The sequence below is a fragment of the Gekko japonicus genome, unplaced genomic scaffold (assembly GCF_001447785.1).
Source record: "Gekko japonicus isolate JY-2015 unplaced genomic scaffold, Gekko_japonicus_V1.1 scaffold246, whole genome shotgun sequence".
Lineage (NCBI taxonomy): Eukaryota > Metazoa > Chordata > Lepidosauria > Squamata > Gekkonidae > Gekko > Gekko japonicus.
In genome coordinates this window covers 906,872-934,549 of record NW_015162482.1, presented here as the reverse complement: position 1 = coordinate 934,549, position 27,678 = coordinate 906,872, and the positions used below count along the sequence as shown (strand labels likewise).

The following is a 27,678-nucleotide window of genomic DNA, read 5'->3' as shown; positions in this document are numbered from 1 at the left end:
CACAGTAAAACTAAAGCCTTGCTGAATTTACTGCCAGTCCAGGACTTGCAGGCTGTGTGCTCAACTCCTTACTCTTATTCTCTTGCCTGCTTGTCTTCCTGGGCCTCAACCAAGTTCCTCCCTGTCCTCAAGGGATAGGGCTCCGGCCCTTCTGCTTAAAGGCACAGCCTCTTTCCTGGGGTAATGCCCACGGCTGCCCTATAGGAAGAGGGTGAGGCATATTAAAACAAAGAGACAAGTCAATGGATTCTTATTAATTTAATGACCGACAGGACTTACAAGAGTTGAAGAAACCACTGCTCAGTTGTGACGGTGGCAAGTTAGCGAAGGCTCTCTCCATCGTAGCCAAATAATCCAGGAAACAATCAGCTACATGGGTCATCGACTCAGTTTTGTTCTTATTAGCAAATAATGCACCGATTTCTTTGGGTAACAGTTAAATTTTTTATTTGTCTCTTTTGGGAAAAAAATCTTTTTACAATGTCACCGTTAAAACAGGATTAGTGTATTGCCTCCTCTCCCCAAGGGCAGTCTTTCCCATCATAACCAACAACTGTCCTTTCTACAAGACACTAAATGCTTTTAGACAAGAGAAGGCGTTTCAGGAGTCCCCGGCTCTCCCGCCCCAAAAAAGGGAATCGAGTCACGGAGATTTGGAGTCCCAGGGGGATTTGTTGGAAGTGAGAAAGAGATTCCAGGGGCAGTACAACTGTAGGGGGGGGGAACCTTTCAACCTGTCAAGTCGGCGAAGGAGGCGCTTCACGGATGAACTTCGGTGTGCCGCCTTGGTGCTGGTGGTCCCAGGTGGTCAAGGACTCAGACCATCATAAAGGCAAAGACCTCTCTGCTTCCGTGAAGGGAGACTGAGGTGAAGAGATGGGGATAAAGTGCTGGTGGGGGGAGAGAAGAAGCAGTAAGCGAGGAGACAGAATTAACTGGTTCAGATATACGTTCCTCGCTGCATACCTAAAGAGGTGATGGCCCACAACAGACTGAAGCAGGATGCCCAAGCACCACACCCAAAGCTCTGGCCCTCCCTCTTTTACTTAGAGCATTCCATGATTAACCTGAGCCAATTAAAACAGTCCTCAAGCTCTGGCCTTTGACTCCCCCACCTCAAGTGCCCCACACCACCAACAGCCACTCTGTTAACCTGCAACCAGTTCATGGCGGCATAGGGTAAGAAAGACAAAGACAGCACCTGCTTTTATATCCATGCTGCACTCAGCTACGCCAAGTTTTTGCTGTCAGAATGGCAGTTCCAAACATGATTTTATCATGCAAAAAAGGCATGTGATTGAGTGTGCATATTAGCAAAAAAGAGAGGCTCACTGGCGCATGTATGGATGTGCTGTCCAAGAGCATGCAGTCAAAGACCATGGGCTTCTGGCATTGTGAGGAAGTGCTCAAAGCTGCTGGGTCTACCTTCTTGAAACCCACCACAGGGCTAAAGGAGGAGTCTACTCCTCATCTGCTATGGTACTTCCACCATCTTCTACCCAAGTCTAAAGACGAAGCACACACTGTCCCGCTAATTAAATACCTTAAGTCTAACATATGCCCATGCACATGTTGAAATGTTCTCTAGTGGGAGAAAATTTTAATCTTCTAGGATATTCTATTGCTGATTTAAGAGTGGCAGTTCTCCCACAGAGAAGCTTCAGAGGGAGATTACAATGTGAGATCGCTGAACTAGAATTCGTTAAGTCGTTCAGGACAATGGACACCCCACCCCACACCAGCTGAATAGGAGATATAGGACTCTTATCCCATTACAGATACTAATTTTCTATGTTCTCCAGCTCTGCAAATCTCCTAGCTCTAACCAAGCTGATTTTGCTTTACATTTTATCTGTGCATCCTGACTCCAAATGGGCCTCCCTCCTTCTGACTTGGCTAAAAGGGATAACGGATCTTCATCCTATTTATATCTGATGAAGCATGCTTTGGCTCACAATAAAGTTTTGGGAAGTTTTGTCTGTCTTTAAGGAGCTACTGGACTTAAATTTTGTTATTCTGATACGGTTTACTAAACCCCACTACCCACCTGCAACCATATTTCCACCTGTGACTTTATGAATGAAAGGAGAAAGCTGGCAGGTCCCCACAATAACTACACAGCTGGCATTAAAGCTCCATTCTGTTAAAGGCCCCTAAATCTAGCCTAGAAAACCAAGGTGTTCATGCTTGAATTTCTTCCCCACACTTCCCAGGCTAATGACTGCTCAGGTGTTAAGGAAGTGCCAGCCTATTGCTCTGAATGGACTCATTCATCGAGTGGCCAGAACTAACAAGATGTGCCACTTCAATAAGCCACTCCAATGCTAAGCCACTCCCAGTGCTCTGTCAAGTGGCTCCACGGCATATTACAGTGAGTTACTACTTGGAAAGTGGCTGCCTGTATCCACCTGTAGTCTTCCCCATGCTGGAGCAGCATAGCCCCATTGTTGCACAGGGCTAGAGAGCATTAAAAGATGCTTCCAGCTCACCATAGCATCCTGAGCATCCAGCAGTTTCGCAACAGGCTCCTGGCACCGTGGCACTGAAGGCTGGGTGAAGGTGGTGACGCGGGACATATAGAAGGCACATTCGTCATTCAGGCAGTCCTCGTGGAAACGACGAGGCGCATCCAGCAGATTTTCCAGGCGTTGCTTGAAATGGGCCACAGATGAAGAGGAAGAGGCAGCAGTAAATCCTAGGGGCAGAATAGGGCAAAGTGTGAACTCTGCGCAATGGAAAGCCAAGCTGTGCTGATGTCAGAGGCACATACAGTTTGCCCTAAGTACATCTCATACATTCTTAGCAGTCCTTGCTCTACACTGGATGACCTGGGAAAATACAGTCCTGTTCTCTCCCCCCTCCCTTCTGGGGGCCTCTTCCTCAGCCTTACAGGAATAATCCAACATGCTGGAGAACATTGGGGGGGAAAAACCCTATGAGACAAGCTCTCCTGGAATTAGTGAAATGCTTACTCACACAAAGTGCTTTCTAAGAAGTATTAGGAGGATTTTTATGAAAGACAAGATACCACATTAGATGGTGCTAGCTCATATGTATACAGTAGACACATTTATCGAAACATCTGCACATTGCCTTTCCTCATGGTTTATGGAGGCTTTAAAATATAAAACAAACTGCAAACATAGCCCATTTTCAAGGATATGCTTCGTTTCCCCACCACCACCATTGCAATTAGTGAAATGCTTACTCACACAAAGTGCTTTCTAAGAAGTATTAGGAGGATTTTTATGAAAGACAAGCTACCACATTAGATGGTGCTAGCTCATATGTATACAGTAGACACATTTATCGAAACATCTGTACATTGCCTTTCCTCATGGCTTATGGAGGCTTTAAAATAGTTTTAAAACATTTTTTGTTAAAATCAAATAAAACAAACTGCAAACATACAGCACGTTTTCAAAGATAACGCTTAGTTTCCCCGCCACCACCATTACAAAGGCATGCATGATGTGTGATAATAAACAGGTGGAAACAGTTGGAGACCAGTGTAATTGAGTATCCAAATCCTCCGTACTGTGACCAAATGAATTCTGTTTACTACAAAACTTCCATTTTCAACTGTTCCTTGCTTCTCAGAGGGCAAAAACTAAGATACACATTTGCTTAGGTATCATAAGATGCAGCAGCACTTTGCAGCTCAAGCTCTCTCTCTAGCACTGGATATATTTGCAGGTCTTAAACAAAACTAGGGCTTCTAAATCTCTTAAGTATACCAACAGTACAATTTTATATGCAACAGTGTGGATTATGCATTCTATGTTGTTCAATAAACTGCCTTCTTATAAGACCCGAACCCTTGAGTATTTCAACCACACAGGAGGTAACCACCTGGCTCAGGGCTTCCACCCAGTGAACTTCAAGGTAGAGCAGGCATCCAGGACCTCCCAGACTGAAGGTTAAACACTGCATAAGGTGTAAGGTGGGAAAATCATCCACTTCACACTCTCCAAGATGGTGGACCTTTTTTGTATCACTGGAGTTATGTATGTGTGTATAATACTTGCCTGCAAGGAAGGCCCAATGCTCCTCCTAGACATCTCTGCAGCCTTATTTAGGTAGTAGCTGCACCTCTTGAGAGCCAATTTGGTGTAGCGGTTAAGAGTGGCGAACTCTAATCAGGAGAACAGAGTTTGATTCCCCACTTCTCCACATGCAGCTGCTGGTATGACCTTGGGTTAGTCGTGGCTCTCTCAGCCCCACCTACCTCACGGGGTCTGTTGTGGGGAAAGGAAGGGACGGAGATTGTATGCCACCCTGAGACTCCGAGTGAAGGGCGGGGTATAAATTCAACCAGGGGCTACTGTAAGCTCTTGGAGGATTGGCTACATTAGGGGTGTGTCGCCTAATATGCAAAGGAGCTCCTGCTACAAAAAGAGCCCTGAATTCAACACTTCTTCTTCTTCTTCTAGTATTGCAGTGTATTCAGCCCTTCTCTGCCACCATGAAAAGAGAGCAAGAAAGCTTCTTGGGGAGGAGAATTCAGGGCTACATTCCACACTGGCCATGGAGGAGAACACTCTCACCTTCCCTTACACCCTCGTGTGACTCTGGTAGGGCACAGGGAAGCCAGGCTACCCAACCAGTCTTACCTGTATTGTTGGCACTGGATGGAGAGGGGACAGAACAGGCAGGCTGTGAGTTGGCAGTGGTGAACGTCGTGTCGGGTATAGGTGCTACAGGAGCAACAGAGACAGCTGTCTGCTCGCCAAGCTTTGGGGTAGGATCTTGTGAAGGCGTGGTGACGAGGTCAGGCTCGGGGGCCTCCAAAGCAGGTGAGCAGTGAACCAACAACAGTTTGTGTAGTTCTTCCAGTGAGGGGGTCACCTCGTCAATGCCGCCATTAACTTCCTGCTGCAGGAGCCGAGCAAGAAACTCAACACGCTGGAAGCAAGAATGACAAGAAGAGTGGCCATTAACTTTAACCCAACATTAAGCTTAGCTTTGCCTTGCTATACCAACCTAATAAGCCCAGGCTAACCCAAGCTCCTTAGAACTGTGAAGCTAGGCAGGGTCATCCATAGTCATGGGAGATCACCAAGGAAAACCAGGATTGCTATGCAGAGGAAGGCAACGGCAAACCACCTCTCCTCCTCTCTGACCCTGAAAACCCCACAATCCCGGGTTTGCCATGAGTCGGTTGCAACTTGACGGCAATTATTATTTGCTTGCTACAAGACATCTTGCAGTTATGCGTTGTCTGCCTACCATGAATCTCAGGCCTTAACCACGTAGTCTTTCTGGGCTTCTCTAAATCACTCCACACTCCTACAACTAGGAATATCCACTTACAGTTTGCATAACTGATTCTTCTTTCCTAGCAGTTTTCAGAGCAGGAAGTTTTTAAGCAAGGGCCAATGTGAAGGAGAAAAGTCACAGGAGGGAACAGGACCCCGAGGAGAGGATGTGGCAAAGTTTCTCCTCTGCAGCCCGGAAGGCTAGACGGGCTTGCTTTGAAGAAGCAGACCTCTCCTTTCTGCATCAAGTCAGTTAAATTGCTACCAGGATTTAATCCTTTAATTATATATGGTGCAGTCATACAATCTCCCTCAAAAATTCTGGACCTCTAGGACATATTTAGCTAAATCAGATTTTAAGAACAGATGGCACACACTTTCACTCAATGTGATACGGCCTTTGTGAATGCTAGAAAAGCTGAGTTATGGTTTGCCATGTTGAAAAGACAGCATCGTCGTCGTTCAAGCTGGTTATTTTCCAGTTTTTCCAGCACAGTATGGGCCACTATTTGCCATGTTGAAAAGACAGCATCGTCGTTCAAGCTGGTTATTTTCCCGTTTTTCCAGCACAGTATGGGCCACTCCGGGCACACCTGGACAGCAGTGCCCACAATGGGCATCAGGTCATCCAACAACTCTTGTGGCAGTGCAGGAAGAAGCAACAGGTGAGCAGACACCAACTGTTACCACCACTGAAAAGCTTGAGCCAAGCGACTCCTGCATCGCTGGCAGAGATGCTGCGGCATGGTTCTGCTTGTTCCTGGCTGAAGCCCTCTGGGAACTTTCCTGGTAAGCTTTAAACAGCTGGTTCACCCTGGCCTGGCTCTGCCCTCCTGTGCTTTTGTGGCAGATGAGACACATGAGACCTTGTGCATCTTAGAAATTCTCCACTCTTAAGCATCAGTTACAAACAGAATGTCTTCCTCAGTTACTGAAGGGCCAAGGAAAGTGGTTTCAAAAGGCCTAATTTTTTAGCCAGTGAGTGTTAAAAATCACTCAATACAGCACCCTATACTCTGACGCTATATAAATCCTGTGCTGTCTTTGTAGTCTCATGTTGTGAACGGTCACCAGCTAGTTTTGGGTGTTCTACTTTCTTTCCACTGCAAGGAGCAAGATTAATATAAAACCCAGGTTTATCTTGCAAGTAATTCCATTATAGCCAATGGACAGCGCAGAAACAAAGAGTTAAACTAAGGGGACAGGTTTGTTTACCAGCAAATCAGACATGGACAAATAATTCTGCCTGGTGTGCTGTCCCAAGTCCAGGGCTTGTTCTGCAGACAAGACACTCTCCTCCAGTAACTCCCTCCCACTACGAGTCTCTCTGCTTCACTGCCTGGACCCATTCTTCTGCTCCCACCTCCATCCAGGATCTCTAAGAACCTTCACCAACCCAGCCCCAACCACCCCTACTTAGCAATGGTTCTTTGCTTATGAATTTAGGCTACCCAACAAGCTTGCTGGAAGAGACCCCCTGCAGGAAAGGATTGGCAGCTACTTAATTTTTATGCCGGGGGCCAACTTCTACCAGGAGAGTGCAATTCCCTGCTACCCACTCAAGCCTTCATTTCGTACCTGGAGTTTCCCCATGTCCGAGGGGATGACACAAGCAGCAGGCATTTTCTTTGCTGGTGCCTCTAGACCATCGTCAAAGAGACACACTGCAATCTTCTCCTGTTGAGAGAGGAAGAGGTCAGATGGGTGGGCCTGGTCGCACCCCCACCCTGTTAAGCTGTCGTCACAAACCGGACGCGGACAAGGAAGGCGGGGGAGAAAGCAAAGCATCTTCCTCCTCCTCCTCGCCTAGAAACTGCCTGCTGATCTCGACAAGAGTAAGGATGGAGGCTACGCTATTGGAGTGCCAATGAGAGAGCCAGTGTGATGCAGTGGTTAGAGTGCCAGGCTAGAATCCGAAAGACCAAGGTTCGAATCCGCCCAACTGCCATGGAAGTCTACCTACTGATTTTGGGCCAACTGCACAGTCTATTACCCTGCCTCACAGGGTCGATGTGAGGACAAAGTGGAAGAGAGGAAAATGATGTAAGTCACACTGGGTACAAATGAAATAGATATAGTCCATGACAGCCCTCTGGGCTCAACCGCAAGTCAGAATTTTGCAAAAATTTAGCCCCTGCAATTCAGAAGAGCTTTTAAATGACAACAACTGTGAACAGCCCCGCAATTTATCATCAAGAAGTCTGCTCCAGGCACACACTCTTGGGCTAGTTTTGTAGCTTGAACACTCACTTTTGTAAAATACAATTATTTTAAGAATTGACAAAAGTCAGGATCCTTTTCCAGGAATGGATCAAGTATCACATTCTCGAGGATCTGCAGAAGCCAGGCAGGGTGAGGGATGGAAGATGTTCCACAATTTTCTCACCTGAGTTTCCTAGGGTCCCCCCCAGGCAGTTTGCAAGCGTAACGTTGCAGACACTTCTCAGTGTACATGGAATAAGATCCAAGCAAATCACACCCACAACTGAAAGTGTTGTCCATCAGTGGCTATTAGCCACAAGGTATAGATAGGGGCTCTGGGGAAAGTGATGCTCTGTCTTCTTGGTGCTTGGGGGGGGGGGTCAACAGTGGGAGGGCTTCTAATGTCCTGGCCCCACTGGTGGACCTCCTGATGGCACTGGTATTTCTGGCCACTGTGTGACACAGAGTGTTGGACTGGAAGGGCCTTTGGCCTGATCCAACATTGGCGTCTCTTATGTTCTTATGTGTTTTGGCGTGGAAGAAAGCCTGAGTATTTTGACTACTGCCAGATCTGTCTCGAGTATCAGTGTGTTTGGGTCTGCTTTTCACTTCCCACTTTCCAACAAATAACTCCGGCAACTTTTTCCATTTGGACTTGCAATAGCAGGACTACCAAAAGAAGCTAATAGCCACCAAGAAGTTTTATAAAAGGCATTCTCAGATGGAAGCTCAAATGACACAACCAACCAACATGTAGAGCCACAAAGACAAACACTCTTGAAAGCATTCCTCCAGTCCTATCCGGACACTCACCCAGCACACAGGACTGCCATCTTTCTTGGAGCTGACAATGCCCGTACATCGTGGGGTGGCCCCACCCATCCATTTAGTCTGAAGAGTACAAGAGAACATGGGTAAATTTTTGGGGTACCGATGTTAACTGGGTACCAGGTCCTGGGGGCCAGAGAACCACTGGTAGCAGTTCTCCAACCTTGCCCGTCTAGAGCTAAGGCTCAACCTGTTCACAGTCCTGGATTCCTTCTTAAACCCTACCATCAAATATTCCTTACGTTAAGGTAACAAGAAACAAGTTCTGGGAGCCTGTTTGGCTACATGCTCATACAGCATCGAAACTGATACATCTATAGCCTCAAAATCAGCATGAGGAAGTTCTCTGTACAATGTGTGTGACTTCTTATATTGCAAAAAAACTGAATTAAAAGCATACATGCATAACAGATCTCTGTTTCACAAACCGCCACACCTCAAACTATCAGAGAATATAAACAAGAAACAGATATGGCTATTAGCTTTTGCATAGCTCTATACAGGGCTACCCTTGAGGCTGACCCAGAAGTTACAAGCGGTCCAGAATATACAGGGCTACCCTTGAGGCTGACCCAGAGGTTACAAGCGGTCCAGAACGCAGCGGCATGTCTCCTCACAGGAACATCATCTAGAGCCCATATACAACCAGTGGTCCACCAACTGCACTGGCTCCAAGGAGAATACCGGATCAGATTCAAGGTTTTGGTTTTGACGTTCAAAGCCCTACACAGCCTGGGACCAACATATCTTTGGGACTGTCTATCCTGGTGTCGCGGCTCAGGTGGGGTGTCAACTTGACGCTGTCACCACTCTGGATTTAGGATCCCTTGAGAAGGCCCAGAGCACCCTCCCAAGACCTTCTGACCTCCCTTTTGGCCGAATAATGGGCGTGAGGACCAGGCAGAGTGAACAATGAAAATAGTTTATTTTATAGGAGGTCGAACAACAAGGTGCAGAATAACAACAGTAAGTGGGTGAAAAGAAATCAAATGCCCTAATGTGTCTAGATATATACTGTCCCTAGCCCACTATCTCAAGTGGCACTAGACTACTCCCCCTTCCCTCAACATGAGGGTCTCTTCCCCACAGCAGCCTCAGTCCCTTCTGGCTCTGGCTCCTGGGAAGAAGAACAGCTTTTCCTGCTGCACCAGATCTTTTATTCCAAGCCCTCCTCTTTTCCTATTGGTCAATTTTGGCTCCAAACCCTCTCAGGGGCTTCTGGGAGTTGTAGGCCCAGCCTCACCTACTGCTAGCCAGGCTCCCTGGGCCTAGTAGGCCTCTGGTGGCACAGCCCAGATCATGACACCTGGTGTGTCTTCCAAAGAGCATCGTACTCGATGAATAATAATCTGGTGGTTCCCAGCCCAAAATGCATCCAAATGGCCACAGATCGATCTAAGGCCTTCCCAGCTCTAGCACCAACCTGGTGGAACGCTCTTTCAGATGAGACCCGGTCCCTGAGGGACCTACTGCAGTTCCGCAGGGCCTGGAAAACCGCAATATTCTGCCAGGTGTATGGCTGAGGCAATGGCAGCTTCTAGATTGGCTCCCCTCCTTCTTTCCAGCCACTGGGTATCTTAAAATCAGTTGTAATATCTACTGACACACACAACCCCTTCCCTTGAGTTGTTATCCGCCCTGAGCCCTGTTGCGCAGGGCAGATTTAGGCTTCTCACAACATCATGCCAAGTGAGACCATTGGACTGACCCCATTACGGCAATTATTATAAACTCTAATCCCCCAAGTCATGCCGCCCAACTCAAAGAAATCAGTAGAATCAAGAGGGGGACCAAAGACCTCAGAAGGCAGATGTCTTCCCTTAACCTACAGATCACACAACATCCACGTCCTGCAGTCACAAAGCAACATCTTAGAAGGACTGGGTCTTTAAAATGCTTTTTTGCAAGGGGGGGGCTTGGTCACCGAAAAGTCCACGGTCCCTCCCACCCCCATAGCTAGACAATTTTCAGTGGGAGGGGCCTAGCTGTAACCCCGGTCCCTCCACAAACCCACCTGTGGTGTTTCTGTCAGGCACCGGATACCTGTCCGCTTAGCAATGCAAGAAGACAAAACTGCACGGTTACATCTCCAAGGTCTGAAATGCTGAACCAAAAAGGAGAAAGTATTCAGAGCACCACCTGGGGGGGGGGGTTGGGGGGGAGTTGCAGCAAGAGGCAAGGCACAGAGCTTCGAGAACAAAGCAAAGTACACTCTGGCTAACGACAGTCATCTACGATTGCCAAACTATCAAGCCATGGGCAGTAAAGCCTTAAAAATTCTAGCCCTCCTAAGCCTTAGCCTATCAGAAGCCCATATGCCCATCTCAGAGGACCCAGAATCATGGACGTGATATGGGGTTGCCCATATCCTACACAAGCATTTTTGCTAGACATTGCAATTTTTTTCACAATTTGAAACCCAAATTTCAAAACAACAGTCTCACATCATGCTTTTGGGAACTCACCTCCCCAGCTGTTAGGGGGGCCTGATTTGGATAAGGACCATGACGGGGGGGGGGACGGGGCGGGGGGAGACACCAGCCTTCACCACATCACCCCCATTGCTTTCCCAACCCAAAATGACCACAGTAATGGTGTTGATCCTACTGGAGGGAGCTGCATGTATACTGATGAACTACACGTGTAGCCCCCCCAAATGGGCAAGCAACCCTTCCACCAGAGACATTTTGGGTCAGGAAATCAAATGGCATGGAGGCTGAAACCCCCTTCTACTACCAATGCCGCAACCCCAGCTTGAGTGCAGCCCATAGTGCCCAGCCGCAGCTACCCGTCTCCTTTCCCGGGGGCACAAACCGAGGGCTGTGATTGCACAATGGGAACCCTCCTGGCTAGACCACTCGGCGAATAATCCACAGCAGAACATCTGTTGCCAGGCGTGATGGGCAGCTGTCCTCCAAAAGCCCCTGACTCCTTGAGACCTGCAAGGTGAAAAAAGACAAAAGTCAGAAAGTCTCATACCAGGGCAGCCCCCCCAGTACATCCCCCCTGAGAATAAACACACACCCTTAAGTTCACACAGCAGCTCCTCTCTTAACTGTACCTTTAAGGCCCTGGGTGGAACGGCAGGACACGCGGCCAAACTTGGCTGTTGGGGGAGCACTCATCCGGTACCCTGGAAGAGAGGCATTTCCACCCTAGAAAAGGAGGGGAAAACAAACCATCAGTGTCTCCAGCTGTCAACAGCAGCAAGTTCCCCCAAACCCTTCCCTGAGGAAGGTCTCGGAGGCTAGGCTCATGGGAAGCGCCGTTTCTTCTCTGCTCCTCTGTCTTATGTACCTTTTATAGCCATTACGATCTTTCTGTATAATGCTTTGAGATCGTTTCATTAGAGCTTTTCGGTAAGTAACAACTTTGTAAGGGAGCAGTGGAAAGAGGCTGCCACACCCAGGAAACAGTGGCGGGACGGGGCGAGCGGGGGGGGCATCTGTGTGTACCAAGCACAGCATCACTGTACCTATAAAACGTCTGCCCCTTGTGCCAAATCACAAAAGCAGCAAGACTAAGCCGCCCAACAGACAAGGCAGAGGTTTTTAAATATGGAGGAAGGGATGACTCCCCAGAACTGCAGAAAAAAATGTTCTTGTAAAATAAACTGGTTTAAAAAGAATCCAAGCCACCACCTGATAAGGACTGAACACGCTGCAGTAAATTAAAGGGGGAAGGACAGAGAAACCGTGTGTGCGCATGTTAAGTGCCCTCAAGTCACTTCCGACTTATGGCGACCCTATGAATCAATGACCTCCAAAACGTCCTGTCACAGAACAGCCGTGCTCAGGTCGTGCCAAATGAGGGCCCTTCGTGGCTTCCTTGATTGAGTCCATCCCTCTCACGCTGGATCGTCCTCTTTTTCTTGCTGCCTTCAACTTTTCCTAGCTTTATTATCTTCTCCAGTGACTCTCGTCTTCTCATCATGTGACCAAAGTACGAGAGCCTCAGTTTGGTCATTTTATCTTCTAGGGAGAGTTAAGGCTAGATTTGATCTAGAAACCACTTATTTGTCTTTTCATGGTCCGTGGCCAAAAGTGACCTGCACAAACGTATAGAATCCTGAAGTGGGCAAGCTGTGTGGGGGGGGGGGGGGAGAACAGTCACCCCCACCAATGATTCTCATGGACCTCTCCCTCTCAGCAAACGCCATTCCAATATTCACCTTAGATAAGACTTCTAAAGGTTTTAACACTCAGCAGCCATCTTTTTCACATGATCTGTGAGTTGATGACTGGAAGCCACCAGGAGATTTTCCTGGACAAGGCTGCCTAAGCCCCCTCCCCACTCCAAAAAGCGCCATTCCATTGTTCTGCCTCAGAGACTTCAGCCACTAAGAGGAAGCCACGCTCCACACTGGCCATTCCTAGTTCCCAGTCCCTCATACTCAACGGCCTGTCAGAAAGGACTTTGTAGGAGGGCTCCATTTCAAGAAGCTAGCAGACGCCATAGCTGGGTCAAGCTAGCTTCCACCTTTAAGGCAAGTCCTGTACCCAGTGGCTATGGATCCTAAAGCTTACGGCTCCCTCAATTCCTAGCCTCCTTAGCAGCCCATAAGATGACAGGAAGCAGATGAGGGAGATGATACGTACACGTTACGGAAGTCTAGAACAGGTCTTGAGCTGAGCAGCTGTTCAGCCCCTTGTTAGGGTAACCACAAGAACACACCTGGAGATAATTTACAGACATCCAGACCTCTGACACGCTGAACACTGCTCACCCTGATGCTGCCACAAACAGGCGGCTTCTGAACGTCTTTTATTGGGATTCGCCTGGCCAGACTCAGCTTGTTGCCAGCCCCAAGGGCTGAATGGCTCAGTCCAATGTTCAACAAGATGCTGGCTTTGGCAGCGGGATCCGGTACAAACTCTTCTTCTGGAACACCAAGAGATGAAGTTAGCAAGGACGACCACTAGCCAAGCTATTCACACTCCACACCAAACAGAATCAAGAGCTGTATTCAAAAGCAGACTGCTAAAATAGCATTTAAACGGCTACTGAATGGTACTCTGTTGGCATACTTCATGCTGAAGTGGAAGGCTGAAGATCTTTCTAAAGCAGCAACTGGATGATAATAGAACAGAATCTTCAGTTAAAAAAAAAAAGATAGAATAAGCTTCATCCCAGTGTTACTGAAAGGCACATAAACGCTAATGATCAATTTTGTTTATTGATATCTGCAAGCGAGTCTCTGTGCCAAGATTCTACACCTAGCGAACAGGGTGGATCATGAATCTAATCGACACATAAAACCACTGCTACTCACCTGTCCACAAGGCTCCCGTGGTTTCCTTACCGCAAGCCAAGTTGCTGTTTGAAAGTAGACAGGAATACACTATTACAAAACAGGGCGGGGTAGAGGGGGAAGGTCTGAGGCTACTTCCCATGATGCAGTAAGAACTAGCCTCCAGTGTTCTCTTATGCTGCAAAACATTATTAGGGAGCAGAGGCATTCCCTGAAGGCATTTCAGAATTCAGTGGGATCGAGACAGTGAGATAAAAGGAAGTACTTCTTCACCCAAAGAGTGATTAACACATGGAATTCACTGCCACAGGAGGTAGCGGCGGCTACAAGCATGGACGGCTTCAAGAGGGAATTTGATAAACATATGGAGCAGAAGTCTATCAGGGGCTATACCACAAGGTATATATAAGAACTTTGGGACAAGAGATGCTCTGTATTCTTGGTGCTTGGGGCGGGGGGGGGCAGTGGGAGAGCTTCTAGTGTCCTGGCTCCACTGATGGACATCCTTGATGGTAGTGTCCTGGCCCCACTGATGGACATCCTTGATGGTAGTGTCCTGGCCCCACTGATGGACATCCTTGATGGTAGTGTCCTGGCCCCACTGATGGACATCCTTGATGGTAGTGTCCTGGCCCCACTGATGGACATCCTTGATGGTAGTGTCCTGGCCCCACTGATGGACATCCTTGATGGTAGTGTCCTGGCCCCACTGATGGACATCCTTGATGGTACCTGGCATTTTTGGCCAGTGTGTGACAGAGTGTTGGACTGGATGGGCCATTGCCCTGATCCAACATTGGCTTCTCTTACATTCTTATGAGAAAGTCATGCTCTGCAGGGAGAAATCCTTACGCCTACAGAAATGCTTCATGGGATCCACCCAACTGCCACCAGTAATGGAAACATCAATCTGGAAAACAATCTTACGCATGCTGGCTATTGTGAAGAACTGGAGAGCAATAAAAAACAAAGGCAGGCTAGAAGTCAGATGGGGATCCACCTCCACCCCAAAGAGTTTGGAAAACCGTGACAACAGACCTCAATATGAACTGTGAACTCAGGAGCACCTATAAGTCCCCTCCGCTGGTCTATCATTCAGTTCTCCTCACCTTTGCTTCACAGGACCAGCCTCAGTGATGCTGCCCAGACATTCTGTCTTGGGTCTGGCTACTGAATCTTTACATTTGTCTGCTTGCAGGTTCTCCATTGGTTGGTCGTCCTTTGTCTCCACCTGATGCAGAAGTCAGACAGTCAGGGAAGCAAGGGACTGCAGCTAACAAGCATTATTCTGGGGAACAGAAGCACCAGCCCAGGTGGGATGGCATTCACACAGCAAGGCAGTCCCAGAGAGAAGCGTGTGGACTGGACAAAGGGGGTACCAGACAGACTTGGGGCCATTAGCATAGGCACAGCTATCCACAGATTTCACCATCACGGGAGATGAAGATTGTGGCTAGAGATGTAAAATTCCTGGAAATTTTGAAGTTGTGGGAGAACTTTCTGGAAAACTCAAATTGGGGAGGGGGGGGATTCAAATGTACACAGTGCTTCTTCATCTAACCTAAACTTACTTTACTGCTTTAACAGTATATAGTGCATGCTTTATAAAATTAGGTATCAGCATATTTAAGCAATAAAGAAATAGTAATCTTGCCTTCTTTTTCTGTAAGCAAAACTGAAAATATTTCCAGTACTAAAGAGAGATCTGCAAACTGCTGTAACCCTATGGTGCCTTAGCTAATGCATCTTAGTTTCTGCCAATGGAAATAAAATGCTGAAGATAACAAAACAAGAATCAAAACAGTTTTTATACTATTGAATAATTCAATAGTGTATTGTCACATACAGCATTAATTCTGGACAAAATTAGTCACATTTAAACATATGCTTGAAAATTTTTTACATATGTTCACTAGACTCAAGAATCATCATTACCTAACAGTGCAGATGATTTTTTTTTAAATGCAAATGTACTAAACATTCTGACAGAGTAAAACATCATTTTAAAAAGGATTTCATGCATTCCTAGAGAGAGGGTATTTCACAGAAGTTTCTCAGTGCCAAGAAGTTTTCAGTCAGAAAAAGAAAAACTTTCGGAATCCCCCCTCCCCCAAATGTGAATATCTTTAGATGGAGTCATGGAGAGCCATTTTTTTTTTAAAAAAAGAGCACTCCTCCTGCATAGGGAATGGAGAAATCGTTTAAAATACACTGGCAGAAGCCTCAGTTTCTCTCAAAGCCTCATCCAGTTTACACATGTTACCCACTATGGCCAGGGGCCTAAGGCAATAACTGACTGTGGCATTGACCCACCTGTTCTTCCAAGACAAGGAAAATAAAGAGACAGAGGAGCCATTGATCCAAGACACACACACATAGCACATGTATGCAGAACCATCACACAGGACTAACTTGGAATCATAACGTCCCCCCATACACCTTGCTAACAGCAGGAATAATGGATCATTACCCTAAACTAGTACTGTAATAGAGACACACTGTGTTGAAATGAAAGAGGTCAGTCCCTGCTATGCTTAGATGCTGTTAAGGAGAAGGAAGTCTTGCCTAGCCACAGTTGCAAGGAGAGAGCAGCAGCCCCAAAACAAACTTTTTAAAGAAGCATTAGAGCCAGACTAAACACAGTGGTGGCTACTGTTCCATCCCATGGCCACCAAGGCTGTTTTAGAAGCAGATTATATATATATATAATAAATATATATATTAAATTGCTATTACATTTAATATATATATTAAATTGCTGTGAGCTCCAATCTGAATCAGATGCATAGCAGCCCCCAGACGTTCTTGTCAACCTCCCAGGTTTTTCAAGGGCTGAAGCTGCCTTGGGGGTCCTGTTTCTGCATATGAAAAAACTGCAGGGGGAAACAAGAGCTCCTGGGTCCACCACACACGCAGTCTGGATCAGGGACTCATGGCAATTTTAAAGAACTACACCTGCTTCTAAAATGGCATTGGTGGCCACAGGATGAATCTGTGGCTGCCGCCACATTTAGTTCAGCTCTAATTCGGCCCGTGAAGAGTCATCCCCTCCAACCCCAGCATTTCTTCTCAACACTGCCACCTGCTGGTCAGCAAACAACTAACAACAACCCACCACTCACCCCAGGCCCAAGGTTCCCAAGCGTTGCAGACAGCGTCTTCAGTTGCTGAGCATTCAGGGCCAGACTACAGGATGGAGGGAGATCCACATCTGTAGGGGGGAGGAGATGGAGGAACAAAAGAGGAGGATGAAGATTCTTTGGTTCAATTTCCACAGCACTTAAAAACAGCTAAGGGACTTCTACCAAGCTGCAACACTGAAGAAGCTGTGGGGAGAGACCTGGGGCACTATGTAGCCCAACCCAGCCCCCCAGACGTCAAGAAGAAATCCCAGGTTCCAGTACCTTTTGGTGCTGATCTGGAAAGATGGGACATGTGGGCAGGATTCACCACGGTAGCTCCTGCATACAGGGAGCCTCGGCCTGTCTACAGAGAAATCAGAGGCATTGAATGCAAGAGAAGAGCCCCCCTCCAGCTTCTTTGCTCCTGTTCTAACTACCAGGCTGGAGGGGAGGAGTGGAAGACAGAGAATCCATTCATGTAAAGATATGGTTTTCAGATCTCCTTCACTACAGCTGCTCTGTGAACTATTGCCTGGCCATGCACATGATGCTCAGCAAATGTTAGCACAGCTTCCTCTCTGTTCATCATGGTGGCCATTCTTACCATTGAGTGAAACAAGGAAGCTGTCTGTAGTTTCTTATGCTAGTATAGGAGATAGATGTGGCTGGGGGGGGGGGGCGACAGAGGCCAGGCACAAGAACACTCCGTAACAGCAGCAGCATCTACCTTTGTCACATCTGCATTCTTTAAGGCAAGAGGGAGTCCCGTGAGATAGTATTCTCCAGCATTTCCAGACACAGGACCCCACCCTGCCTGGGAGCCACTTAAGCTGCAGGCATTCGACAGAAGCCGGGTGACATCAGAGCCATGTGACAGAAAGACAATGAGCCAGAACTATGACTTCACTGGTATCAAGGCCAGAAGCATGGGACCAAGAGAGCTGAGGATGAGAAGCACTCCAGAGACAAGTACCACAGTGTGGACGAAGAGCCATGGAGGAACTCTCTCCACCACTGAGGGGACTTCTTCGCCAGGCTGTCCTGCTGCTTTTCAGCTTAAAAGCAAAGAAAAGCAACAGGCATGATATCCTTGGTCTCTAGACAGACACACTGGTGGAAGCAGGTCCCGCCAAAGCTAGCAAAGAAATGGTAGCTCTGTAGGGGGCTAGTAAGCCACTCGAGGGTCCCAACCCATAGGCTGAAGACCACTGCTCTTCTCCATGCCAACTTGACCGACAAGTGTATATCACAAAGAATACAAACAAATGTCATAGCAATACTCATGTGCGTAGAGGAGACTTACCCCACTGCTGGAGGAGCATGCTCTATTACCCCACAGGGGTACCCGCCGGGCCAGGCTGGGCTTGTGGGTTGCACTCACCACCTGATTAGACAGCCCTGTGTCGGACAGGATGCTGGCAAGGGCCTCTGCGTCAGGCACAAACTCCACTGCACTGGCTCCTATAAGAGAGATCGGCCTCACATTACTAGCACAGGAAGCTACTGAAGGACGGCCGTAAGAAAAACCCCAGCAACTGGATAACCCAGGATACTTAGATGCTGGCGCCTAGGAATCGGAAATTTAATCCCAACCCTGCCTGGAGATGTGAGAAGGAATGGAAGCTCTCTGGTTTAGCACCATTGAGCCAAACAGGAGACCCAAGGAGCCTTAACAAGTCCCACGAAAAGACTTACATCTGAACATTTTGAAGCCATGGGAGGGGAGGGTTTTTTCCTCCTTTGGGGGAAATACAAAGTCTACAGATTTCAAGGAAACCATTAAAGGTGCCCAATGGTTAATCAGAATTTCAGCTTGCTTCACTGTTCTAAAAACATAAAGGGATCGATACCTTTGCCATTTGCATTTCCACCTTCCAACACATTCCTATGGCCGGACGCACTCAGCTGCATCTCCCCCAGAGGCTCTCTGGAATGGCTCTTGGAGAGAACCCCAGCTGCTGGTTCCACAACTGGCACACCAACAGAAGACACCTTGGACATCTTGAGACCTTTGGTCTTCACAGCGGACGAGCATGCCTGTAGAGCACAGCAAGAGGACCCAACTCAGACCAGTCACGTGTCTCAAGATTGTGTCCTCATTCCATAAGGGGCAGCCAAGATAGGAGAGGGGACACGTCAGTTCAAAGCTGTCCAAAGCTGCCAAAGATCCAGACTTCGAGTTCCCTGATGGATGTAATCCTGTTCTCAACAAAAGTCAGGGCGGTGTGGAGCACGATCTGGGAGATCCACACTCAGATACCCACTCTGCTGTGGAAACTCACTGGGTGACCCTGGGCTAGTCTCTTTTAGCCTAACCGGCCTCCCAGGGTGATTGTTGCGATGATAAAAAGGAGGACAGAACAATGTTGTAAGCCACTTCAGGTCCCCGTTGGGGAGAAAACCGAAGTAATAAAAACAAAGGAGGCAGAACACTTCGGTTCTGATACGCAGCAGGGCCTCCCAGGGTGATTGTTGCGATGATAAAAAGGAGGACAGAACAATGTTGTAAGCCAATTCAGGTCCCCGTTGGGGAGAAAACTGAAGTAATAAAAACAAAGGAGGTAGAACACTTCGGTTCTGATACGCAGCACCACCTGCACTGAACAACAGGTTCCTGAACCGGAGAACAAGTATACCAGTGACACTCAATCAGTGCCTCGGGAGCCATATGTGGCTCTTCCACATGCCACCTCTGGCTCTTTTGAGCACTGTTGCCCAATGCAGCACCTGCCCCATGTTTCAGGAACATCAGCTAGGCCCTTGCCTGGCAGGACTTGTGGTTGGCAAGTGGGTCGCCACCAATGTTCCATCTAAGCTGTGGAGGCTTGTGAGCAAAAATTCTACTTTGTGAGCTACTGGCATTAAAGCTGTGAGCAAGCGATTTGGCTCCTGCATAGATTACATCTGCTCTGGAGGCATCCTTCCTGGGCTAAGACAAAAATGTGTGAGCCGGAGGCTAAAAACATGTGAGCTAGCTCACAGTAACTCAGCTGAGAGGGAACACTGGTCGCCCCCTTGTAACAGCTGCCACTGGAGGAACAGGTAGGCTGCAACCCTCCCTGAGATGCAAGCCTTATGCCAGGGATGGAAGCAAATGTGGCTATTTTGGCTGATGGAACCTGTGAACGTGGCTCTCTGCGAGCTGCAGCATGAGCACCTCTGAAATACATGTTTTGTCATAGTCTCCAAGAACTTTTTGGCAGGGCTTGCTGCAAGATTGGTCAAAATGCACTGTATCAATTCATTCATCAAATACTGTCAAGACAACATACACAGTATCAATTCATTCATCAAATACTGTCAGACAACATGCACGGTATCAATTCATTCATCAAACACTGTCAGACAACAGTCAGGTATTTACAGCATTAATTACATAGCAAAAGAGTTATGCTACATGTACAAAAATCTTGTACAGACTAATTTAAGGAGGCTCTCTCTGTGCTCAGATTGTGTGCCCGAACAACCAGATTTGGGCAAATGGGGACGAGACAAATAGGACTGAGTTTAGGAGCTTAGCTACCAGCTAAGCTTTCCCACGTGTCCTACCCAGGCCCACTGTGAGGACTTTTCATTTACTTTAACTGGGAACTCAGACCCAAGCCATGTGGGTCCCCCAATTCAGACTCAGACCACGGTACATAGACGCAAAGGCCCTCAGGCTCCCCTCCACTGGACCATTTTACTGACCTGAAAAGGTCCCAGAGAACTACTATTTGCTCTATTGGGAGCAGTGATGGCCCCAGGTTTTTTCGCCCACTAGGTGAGGATACATTCTGGCACCACCACCCCATGCGGGGCTGGACGGGGGCAGGTGCCAGAGCCACAGTGGACAGGCCGAGGGGGCGAGCTACAAATGCATGCGGGGGGGGGATCGCTCGAGGGGAGGGGGCTGTGCCAGGCTGCAAAAGGAGCTCCAAAGAGACTGCAGTGGCAGGGCGGCAGAGGGCGAGCGGCACTTTCCCGTCCTCCCGGGCTGTTCCCCACACCTGTCCCCCCCCTCCTTCTCTTTCTGTCTGGGGGGATGCAAAGAGGGGAGTCTCTTGCCGGGGACGGAGCAAGAAGCCGGCAAGGGAGGCTTCCTGTGTGGAGTGAGGAGGGGACGAGGCCGGCCAGAATGGCGCCCTCATTGAACCGTCACCCTAGGCAACAGTCTAAAATTTAACAATAACAGGCCAGCCCTGACTGGGAGTTGCATGTGTACTGACTGGGATGCACATAGGTTTCCTCAATGGAGCAAACAGCAACCCTCAGGGGCATTCAGGTTGGGAAAAAATGCAAGGGAAACCTGAAGTCCCTTTTCCCCTGCATGTCACATCCTTGTCTGGATGGGGCCCTCACACACTTGGGAACTGAGATCCTAGCAGGAACTCGGACTGACTGTCTGAGTGGGGAACTCAGACATAGCCCATGGCAAAACTTACTGCATAACTAGGTTCTAGAGAACACAGAAATCACTAGACAAATGCAGGGAAGGCATGTCATGCCTTTTAAGAGCTGTAACCTGGGATAGGGGGTCCCTCTCCCAAGTCTTTAGCTGATACTAGGCAGGCAGATTTTAAGCTTTTACCAGCAACTGTGAAAGCCAGAAATTCCTTTTTTTCCTCCTTTTTTTACAATGCACGACTGAGATGCTGCTGTGAACCTCACACATTGCACAGGTATCGTACAGCCATACCATGAGAGAACAGCCAGATTCAAGCCAGAAGGTCACCATATTCTCACTCACTTGCTGCAATGGCTTCAGCTCCGAGGGAAGCTGGCTTTTAGAGAGAATCGGGATCTTGCTGCTGGGGGTGCTCAAGGGACGCTCCTTCTGTCCCATCTCTGCATACTTCCCTGGAAGGGGCAAGACCCCTGGCATGTTTTCCTTCCCAGTCAGGGCCATTTAGAGTCACTGTCTCAATCTCACAGTAGAATCCTCCACCAATATCTGTATACATAAAAAATATGGATTCTGTGACCAAGCAATTAAAAAAAAAAAAGAACAAAGCAGCAGTGGTTCATGATAAGCATAGGTGGCATGCAACCTGTTCCCCACAAGGGTCTGGTACCCTTTCATCAAAAGTGTGGCAGTGGAAAGCATCATCAAGTTGCAGCCCACGTATGGTAACCCCATAGGGTTTTCAAGGCAAAAGGCATTCAGAGGTGGTTTGCAATTGCCTGCCTCTGCGTGGAGATCCTGGACTTCCTTGGGGGTCTCCCACCCAAGTGCTAACCTGGGCCAGCCCTGCTTAGCTTCTGAGATCTGTTAAGAGCAAGCTAGCCTGGGCCATCCATGTCAGATTGCTCAAAAGTGTACTAATCTTCATGCAACCAGTTACCCTGATTGTAACCCCACCAGCAGACATTACAGATGAATTTCTAGGGTGAATAAGCAGCTCCTGTACCACCAGCCTTTGCCTTAAGACCTAACTGTCTCAGCTATGAACCAAGCCCCAATCATGTGAGGGGATGCTTATCCAGCTGCACCAGGTCTCATCTTGTCTTTAAGGTACGGAAGGGGAAGCAAAGAAATATGGACAATAGCACCCTGATTCTACTAGAGATATGAAAAAAATCGGGGGGGGGGATGGAAACATTCAGAAAAGTATGTGCCTTTTTTTATGCACCCAGGATTTTTGTCCAACTTTTCCATTGGGAAATTTGGAAAAACACTGGGGGGGGGGGGAATTCCCGTGAAATGTTTTCTCTTTCAGAATGAGTGAAATGCATTTTAAGACACTGTTTTTTTCCCCCACTCAAGATACAAAGCATGAAAAAATCTGAGGACTGTTCAATTTTTCCACTGGAAAACCTGGGGTATATTAGGGAATACTGGAGAAATAAGTTTCTTTCCTCCACTTCAGAATGAGTGGAATGCTTTTAAACACAAGGTTTTACTGTAGTATAAAGTTGTTTTATGTAAGAGTAAATATACACAATGTATTTTCATGAATGTTTAAACCTAAATAATTTTGGCAACAAGTAGTGTGCTATAATGTATTTAACGATAATACATTAAAATGTTCAATGTTTTCAGTGCCAACAATATCTAAATATGCACAAGGAAAGAATAGCACAATGTTCCTTTCGAATCTGGAGTTGCAAGACTATGCTAAAAAGCTTTTTTTGTTGTTCAGTTGCACAGTTGAGTCCAACTCTTCGCGACCCCATGGACCAGATCACGCCAGGCCCTCCTGTTTTCCGCTGTCCTCTGACGTTTGCTCAATTTCATGTTCGTTGCAGCTATGACACTGTCTAACCATCTCATCCTTTGCCGTCCCCGTCGTCTTTGACCTTCAATCTTTCCCAGCATCAGGGTCTTCTCCAGTGAGTGCTCCCTTCTCATTTGGTGGCCAAAGTATTTGAGCTTCAGTTTCATTATCTGGCCTTCCAGGGGACAGTCAGGGTTGATTTCTTTTAGGATTGACTGATTTGATCTTCTAGCCATGCTTTAATTATTATTTTTTGCATTGTATGCGCTTTAAGAAACTTCCCATTTTACTTCCTATTCAATATAACTAAACTGAACCAGAAGCATGAGTATTAGAGGCCCAAGGCTGCCACCTAGTGGTTATGACTAACAGCAATCAAGCTGGCTAGTTGGCCGTGGAAATTACCATCAAGTCACAGCCGACTTGTGCAGACAATGTAGGGTTTTCAAAGCAAGAGACTATCTGAGGTGGCTTGCCATTACCTGCCTCTGTGTGATGACCCTCTACATCCTAGGTGGTCTCCCATCCAAGTACTTACCAGGATCAACCCTGCTTAGTTGTGAGATCTGACAAGATCAGGGCATTGGCTACTTAATAGGAATCAATTTGTGGGGAAGGGGGAAATCAGCTGCCTTCTCTTCATCAGCACTGCATGTTAGGGCCCAAAACCTACATTGCCCTTTTTAATGCTTCTAGGTCTAGGCCCCAAGACAGCAAGGCCCTATTTTATTTTGTTAACTCGTTTTTAGGATGTACTCTCAAGCTGAAATCTCTCTAAAGGAATCACAAAAAAAGTCATTAAACACAATTTTTTTAAAATACTGGCACTACAACAGGATGCCTAACAGCATCAATACAAATATACACATGTAAGGGCAGCAGCACACCAATTTAAGAAAGCAAGGTATTAAAAATAAATAAGCCATTTTGAAAGGATATGAAAACAAACAGCATCTAAAAATTTAAAAGCCAAGATGGTTAAGAGACAGGACAAGAATTCTACATCAGAAAGTTAAATAAATGAAAAAAGGCTTAAGCTGGTGCCAAAAACCTGGGTTTCATTCAGACTTCACGCCAAGTCACACAATGACAAGAATATTCACCATTTCTTGTACCTGCAAATTTCACCCTTCTTGTGTGGAGTGCAGTTAAGGAGCCCTGGTTTGAATCAGCTCTTGTTCCCCCTGATGTACCAACACAGGTAACCAAATGAATCCAAGTTCATTTACGCTCCCACAAATTGGAACTTGAAACCAGAATTAAAGTGGAATTTAAAATCCTGGCTTGTAGGGTATAAACACTGACTACCCTAAGCCCCTTCATGGAACTGGAATTCAGTTCAAAGCAGGAACCTTTAATCTCACTGGGCGTAAGTAGGGATGGGGGCATGCACACAAATTCAAGAAATAAGCAATGTTTCTGCCTGTTATGGCAAAGGGTGGCTTGGTGCCAGTGAGTGAATGGAGCCTAAAAGCTCACGTCAGCCAAATGGGGCTGTGAATAGAGCAATCCACACTTGAGGCACCACCAGAAAGGCAGATCCCTTAGGGCCATCTATCTCATATAAGACAACAACGGTGTGCAGGGCAGGGCCTCTCTTATCTATTGGGCAGGCTTGTACCTCAAAAAAGTTATTTATATAGCACAGTTAATGCATATGATGGTTTAGTGGAATAATATAAGCAAAGAGCCTGCTCAAGGCCCAAAGCAGCTTACTGAGCCATAGCTTTATCCACACACACAACCTAAATGTTGGCAGAACTAGAGAGAAAAATGCTGGAAACAAATAAAATGACATATGCCTTGGTAGGGAAGGAGAAGTTAGGCCAAAAGGCTACATGGAAGAAATGGTTTTTGGTAAAGGTTTTCAGGGCGGGAGAAAGGGGCGGCAACACCACATAAGCATCCCAGAGAGGGCTTTCCAGGCCTAAAGGGCCCCGGTTGAGTGTCAGGAAGAGGATCTCCTCAGGCAGCTGATGGGAACAGAATGGACGAGCAAAGATTGCACAGAAAGGAGATCATAGGCATAGTTTCCTCCACCATAGTGAGGCTGCACCTTACAGAAGGCTTTAAAATTATTTCTATAGGAATACATCAGTGAGAGAGTTGAGAAGGGCCTTCGCATACTTACTCCCTATCCCCACTTTGACTTCCCGGCCCCAAAGAATTCCAGTATCTCACTTGCAACCCTCCCTGGTCCCCAGGCCTTTGTGAGGGTTTGCCTCCATTTTCTCCCTGGCTGCTCCATTCTTCTTTTCCCCTCAGGTCTGTTTTTTTCTTCTTCAGGGCATTCCCTCAGCCCTCTCCATTTCACTTTCCTTTACCAAGAGGGCTCTTTGCCTGCCTCACTTCCTGTATTTCTCACCCATTCCTTCAATGGGCATTCAGTATCTTGAGGCCCTGCAAGGTTTGTCCCACTTTCACAACTTTTCATTGACCCCTCCATACCTCAGCTCCTCTACCGTCATCCTACTTCAGGTTCTCGTTTCTCAGTACATTATCAGCAAAGACCTCTCCTTCCTTCTCTTGTTCTGCCTCTCAGCCAGATGATTTTGAGGCAACCCCCTGGCCCCCCTTTCCATGACCTGTCCTCTTATCAAAGACTTCCCCGCACAATGTACCCCATGCAGTTTCCCAACTTTAATCACACAGCTCATCTTGCCTCTTAGCCTCCATTTTCCCTCATCTATGACCTCATTTCAGCTGAAAAAGCAGGGCTATCACTAACAGTGGACTGCTGAAGGCTACCTGCAGTTGACAGAATGTTAATGAACATTCCACAGTACATGAGCAACAGGTGCCAGAGATTTCACTACTACCACAAAAATGCCTTAGCACATGACAATGCAGCCTAGAAAGCCAAGGACACAGTGACAGGAGATGCTGTGCCTGCCTTTTCACTCTCTGCTCCCCTTAAAGGCACCTCTTCACTTGCAAGACAGGAAGCAGTAACCCCCCCCCCCAACCCAGTTCTAGCAACTATATTTCCCTGCCTCCAGGACTACCATCTTTTTTTTGCCCCTTACCATAACTAGTCACAAAGAAACAAAGTAATGCTTTTTTTAAAAAAAATGCGCTTTTCACAAGCTCTCTACTGCCTCTCTTCTAAACGAAACACACCACCAGCTTAACTTCAGTGTCAGGTTGCCCTTAAAGACACAGACACACAGCAAGGGGGGAGTTGTCAAACCTCTAAGCAGTGCAAGCCTGAACAGCCACGCCTGTCTAAACCCATGAATAGACTCTTCTTAGGATGGCACTGGAAGTTTCTCTTTTCCGAGCATCTTTTACCTTAATTTACAGGAAAACTGTCCAAGAAGAAAGGCGCTCGTACTATAAATTACTCATGGACCCAAAAGTAATCCTGGCCGAACCTCCCTGAGCCGGGGTTATCTCTCAGGCCACTATCAGCCACTTCAAACCTTAATCCAGCCCACACCCAGCAACATTAAGCAGCCGTAAAGACACTGCAACGTATTGCTTCCCCTTGCCTTCCACATTCGTCAGCTATTCACACCTTCCCACCACCGAAAAACCATACAAGAAGCGACCAGCCACAGACAGCCAAGCACCTTTCGCCCCCGGACCTCCATTGATTTCCCACCTGGCTCCCAGTCATCCTTTTTTCCTTCTCCACCGCCAAAGCAATTGATCGGCAACCATCCGGCAAAGCTTTTCCAGGCAGTTCATAAAGCATCAAAAGGCGCTGATTGGTCTGTTCGCCGTCTCACGTGGCTCAACAAGTGGGCGGAACTAGAACGTTAGGATGAGTTACGGGAGGGGAGAGGGACCAGCGAGGGCCGGAAGCGCCTCCTGGGACTCGTAGTTGTTGTTCACTCGCACAGTCGAGTCCGACTCTTCGCGACCCCATGGACCAGATCACGCCAGGCCCTCCTGTTTTCCGCCGTCCTCTGAAATTTGCTCAGTTTCATGTTCGTTGCATCTATGACACTGTCTAACCATCTCATCCTTTGCCGTCCCCGTCTTCTTTGACCTTCAATCTTTCCCAGCATCAGGGTCTTCTCCAGTGAGGGCTCCCTTCTCATTTGAGTGAGCAGGAAATTAGCCGGCTCGGGGTTGTAGGAGAGTGGTCTAACACTACTAGTCTTTCGGAGCAAAACTTGGCAAGAACCTTGTGGAATTTTAAAGACTAGCAACGTTGTATTCCCGTATAAGTTTTTGTTTATTAGAGCTGCCTTTTAATTTTGTTAGCCTTTAAGGCGCCACATGACTCTTGTTTACCGTTTGGATATATTTGCAGGTTGGCCTTCCTGTCACATTTTGACCCCACCCTTCCACAAAATAATGGTTTTCCTGCCTGACGCCATTTTTGTCCTTACTCAAAGGGTTGCCAACTGCCTGGAGAAAAAATCCTCTCCCTTTCATAAAGGTTTAATGGCCGGATTAAGTGATTTACCTCCATGCCTTGAAAAGTTTCAGCTGCCCATTTTTACACCTTAACCCTTTACTAAAAGGGGGCAGGAAATTTTTCTGTAGGTCTGTGGGCAACTCTATATCTTATGGCAACCTTGAGAAATAGGTTAAACTGAGAGTGAGGGAGTCCAGAGTCAACCAGCAAGCTTCATGGCGGAATGAAAATATGAATGCAAGTTTCCCCAGTCCTAGACAGAAACTCTACCCTGTTGAATAACCAACATTTTTTCTCACTACTATTTATTTAATTAGAGCACCTTGTCAAGAATTGTTAGATATTTGCCCTGACCTGGATAGCCCAGGCAAGCCTGATCTCAAAAGCTAAGCAGGGCCGACTCTGGCAAGTACTTGGAAGGGCAACCTCCGAGGAATACCAGAGGCAGGAT

At 47.3% G+C, this 27,678-nt stretch overlaps 1 protein-coding gene across 1 annotated transcript; it reads right to left on the bottom strand.

Moving 5' to 3' along the window:
- Nucleotides 1–601: 601 nt before the first annotated feature.
- On the bottom strand, nt 602–26,530 carry TROAP (trophinin associated protein). Its single transcript, XM_015405876.1, has 17 exons — nt 26,463–26,530; nt 21,391–21,594; nt 18,512–18,698; nt 17,965–18,122; nt 16,944–17,025; nt 16,662–16,750; nt 14,649–14,770; nt 13,561–13,604; nt 13,015–13,169; nt 11,350–11,443; nt 11,103–11,227; nt 10,303–10,392; nt 8,274–8,351; nt 6,837–6,935; nt 4,614–4,905; nt 2,490–2,695; nt 602–890 (listed from the first exon to the last, which is right to left on the bottom strand). Exons 2-17 carry the CDS (start codon nt 21,547–21,549, stop codon nt 825–827), a joined length of 2,046 nt encoding a protein of 681 aa, XP_015261362.1. The 5' UTR covers nt 21,550–21,594; nt 26,463–26,530; the 3' UTR covers nt 602–824.
- Between the last annotated feature and the right edge of the window lie 1,148 nt (nt 26,531–27,678).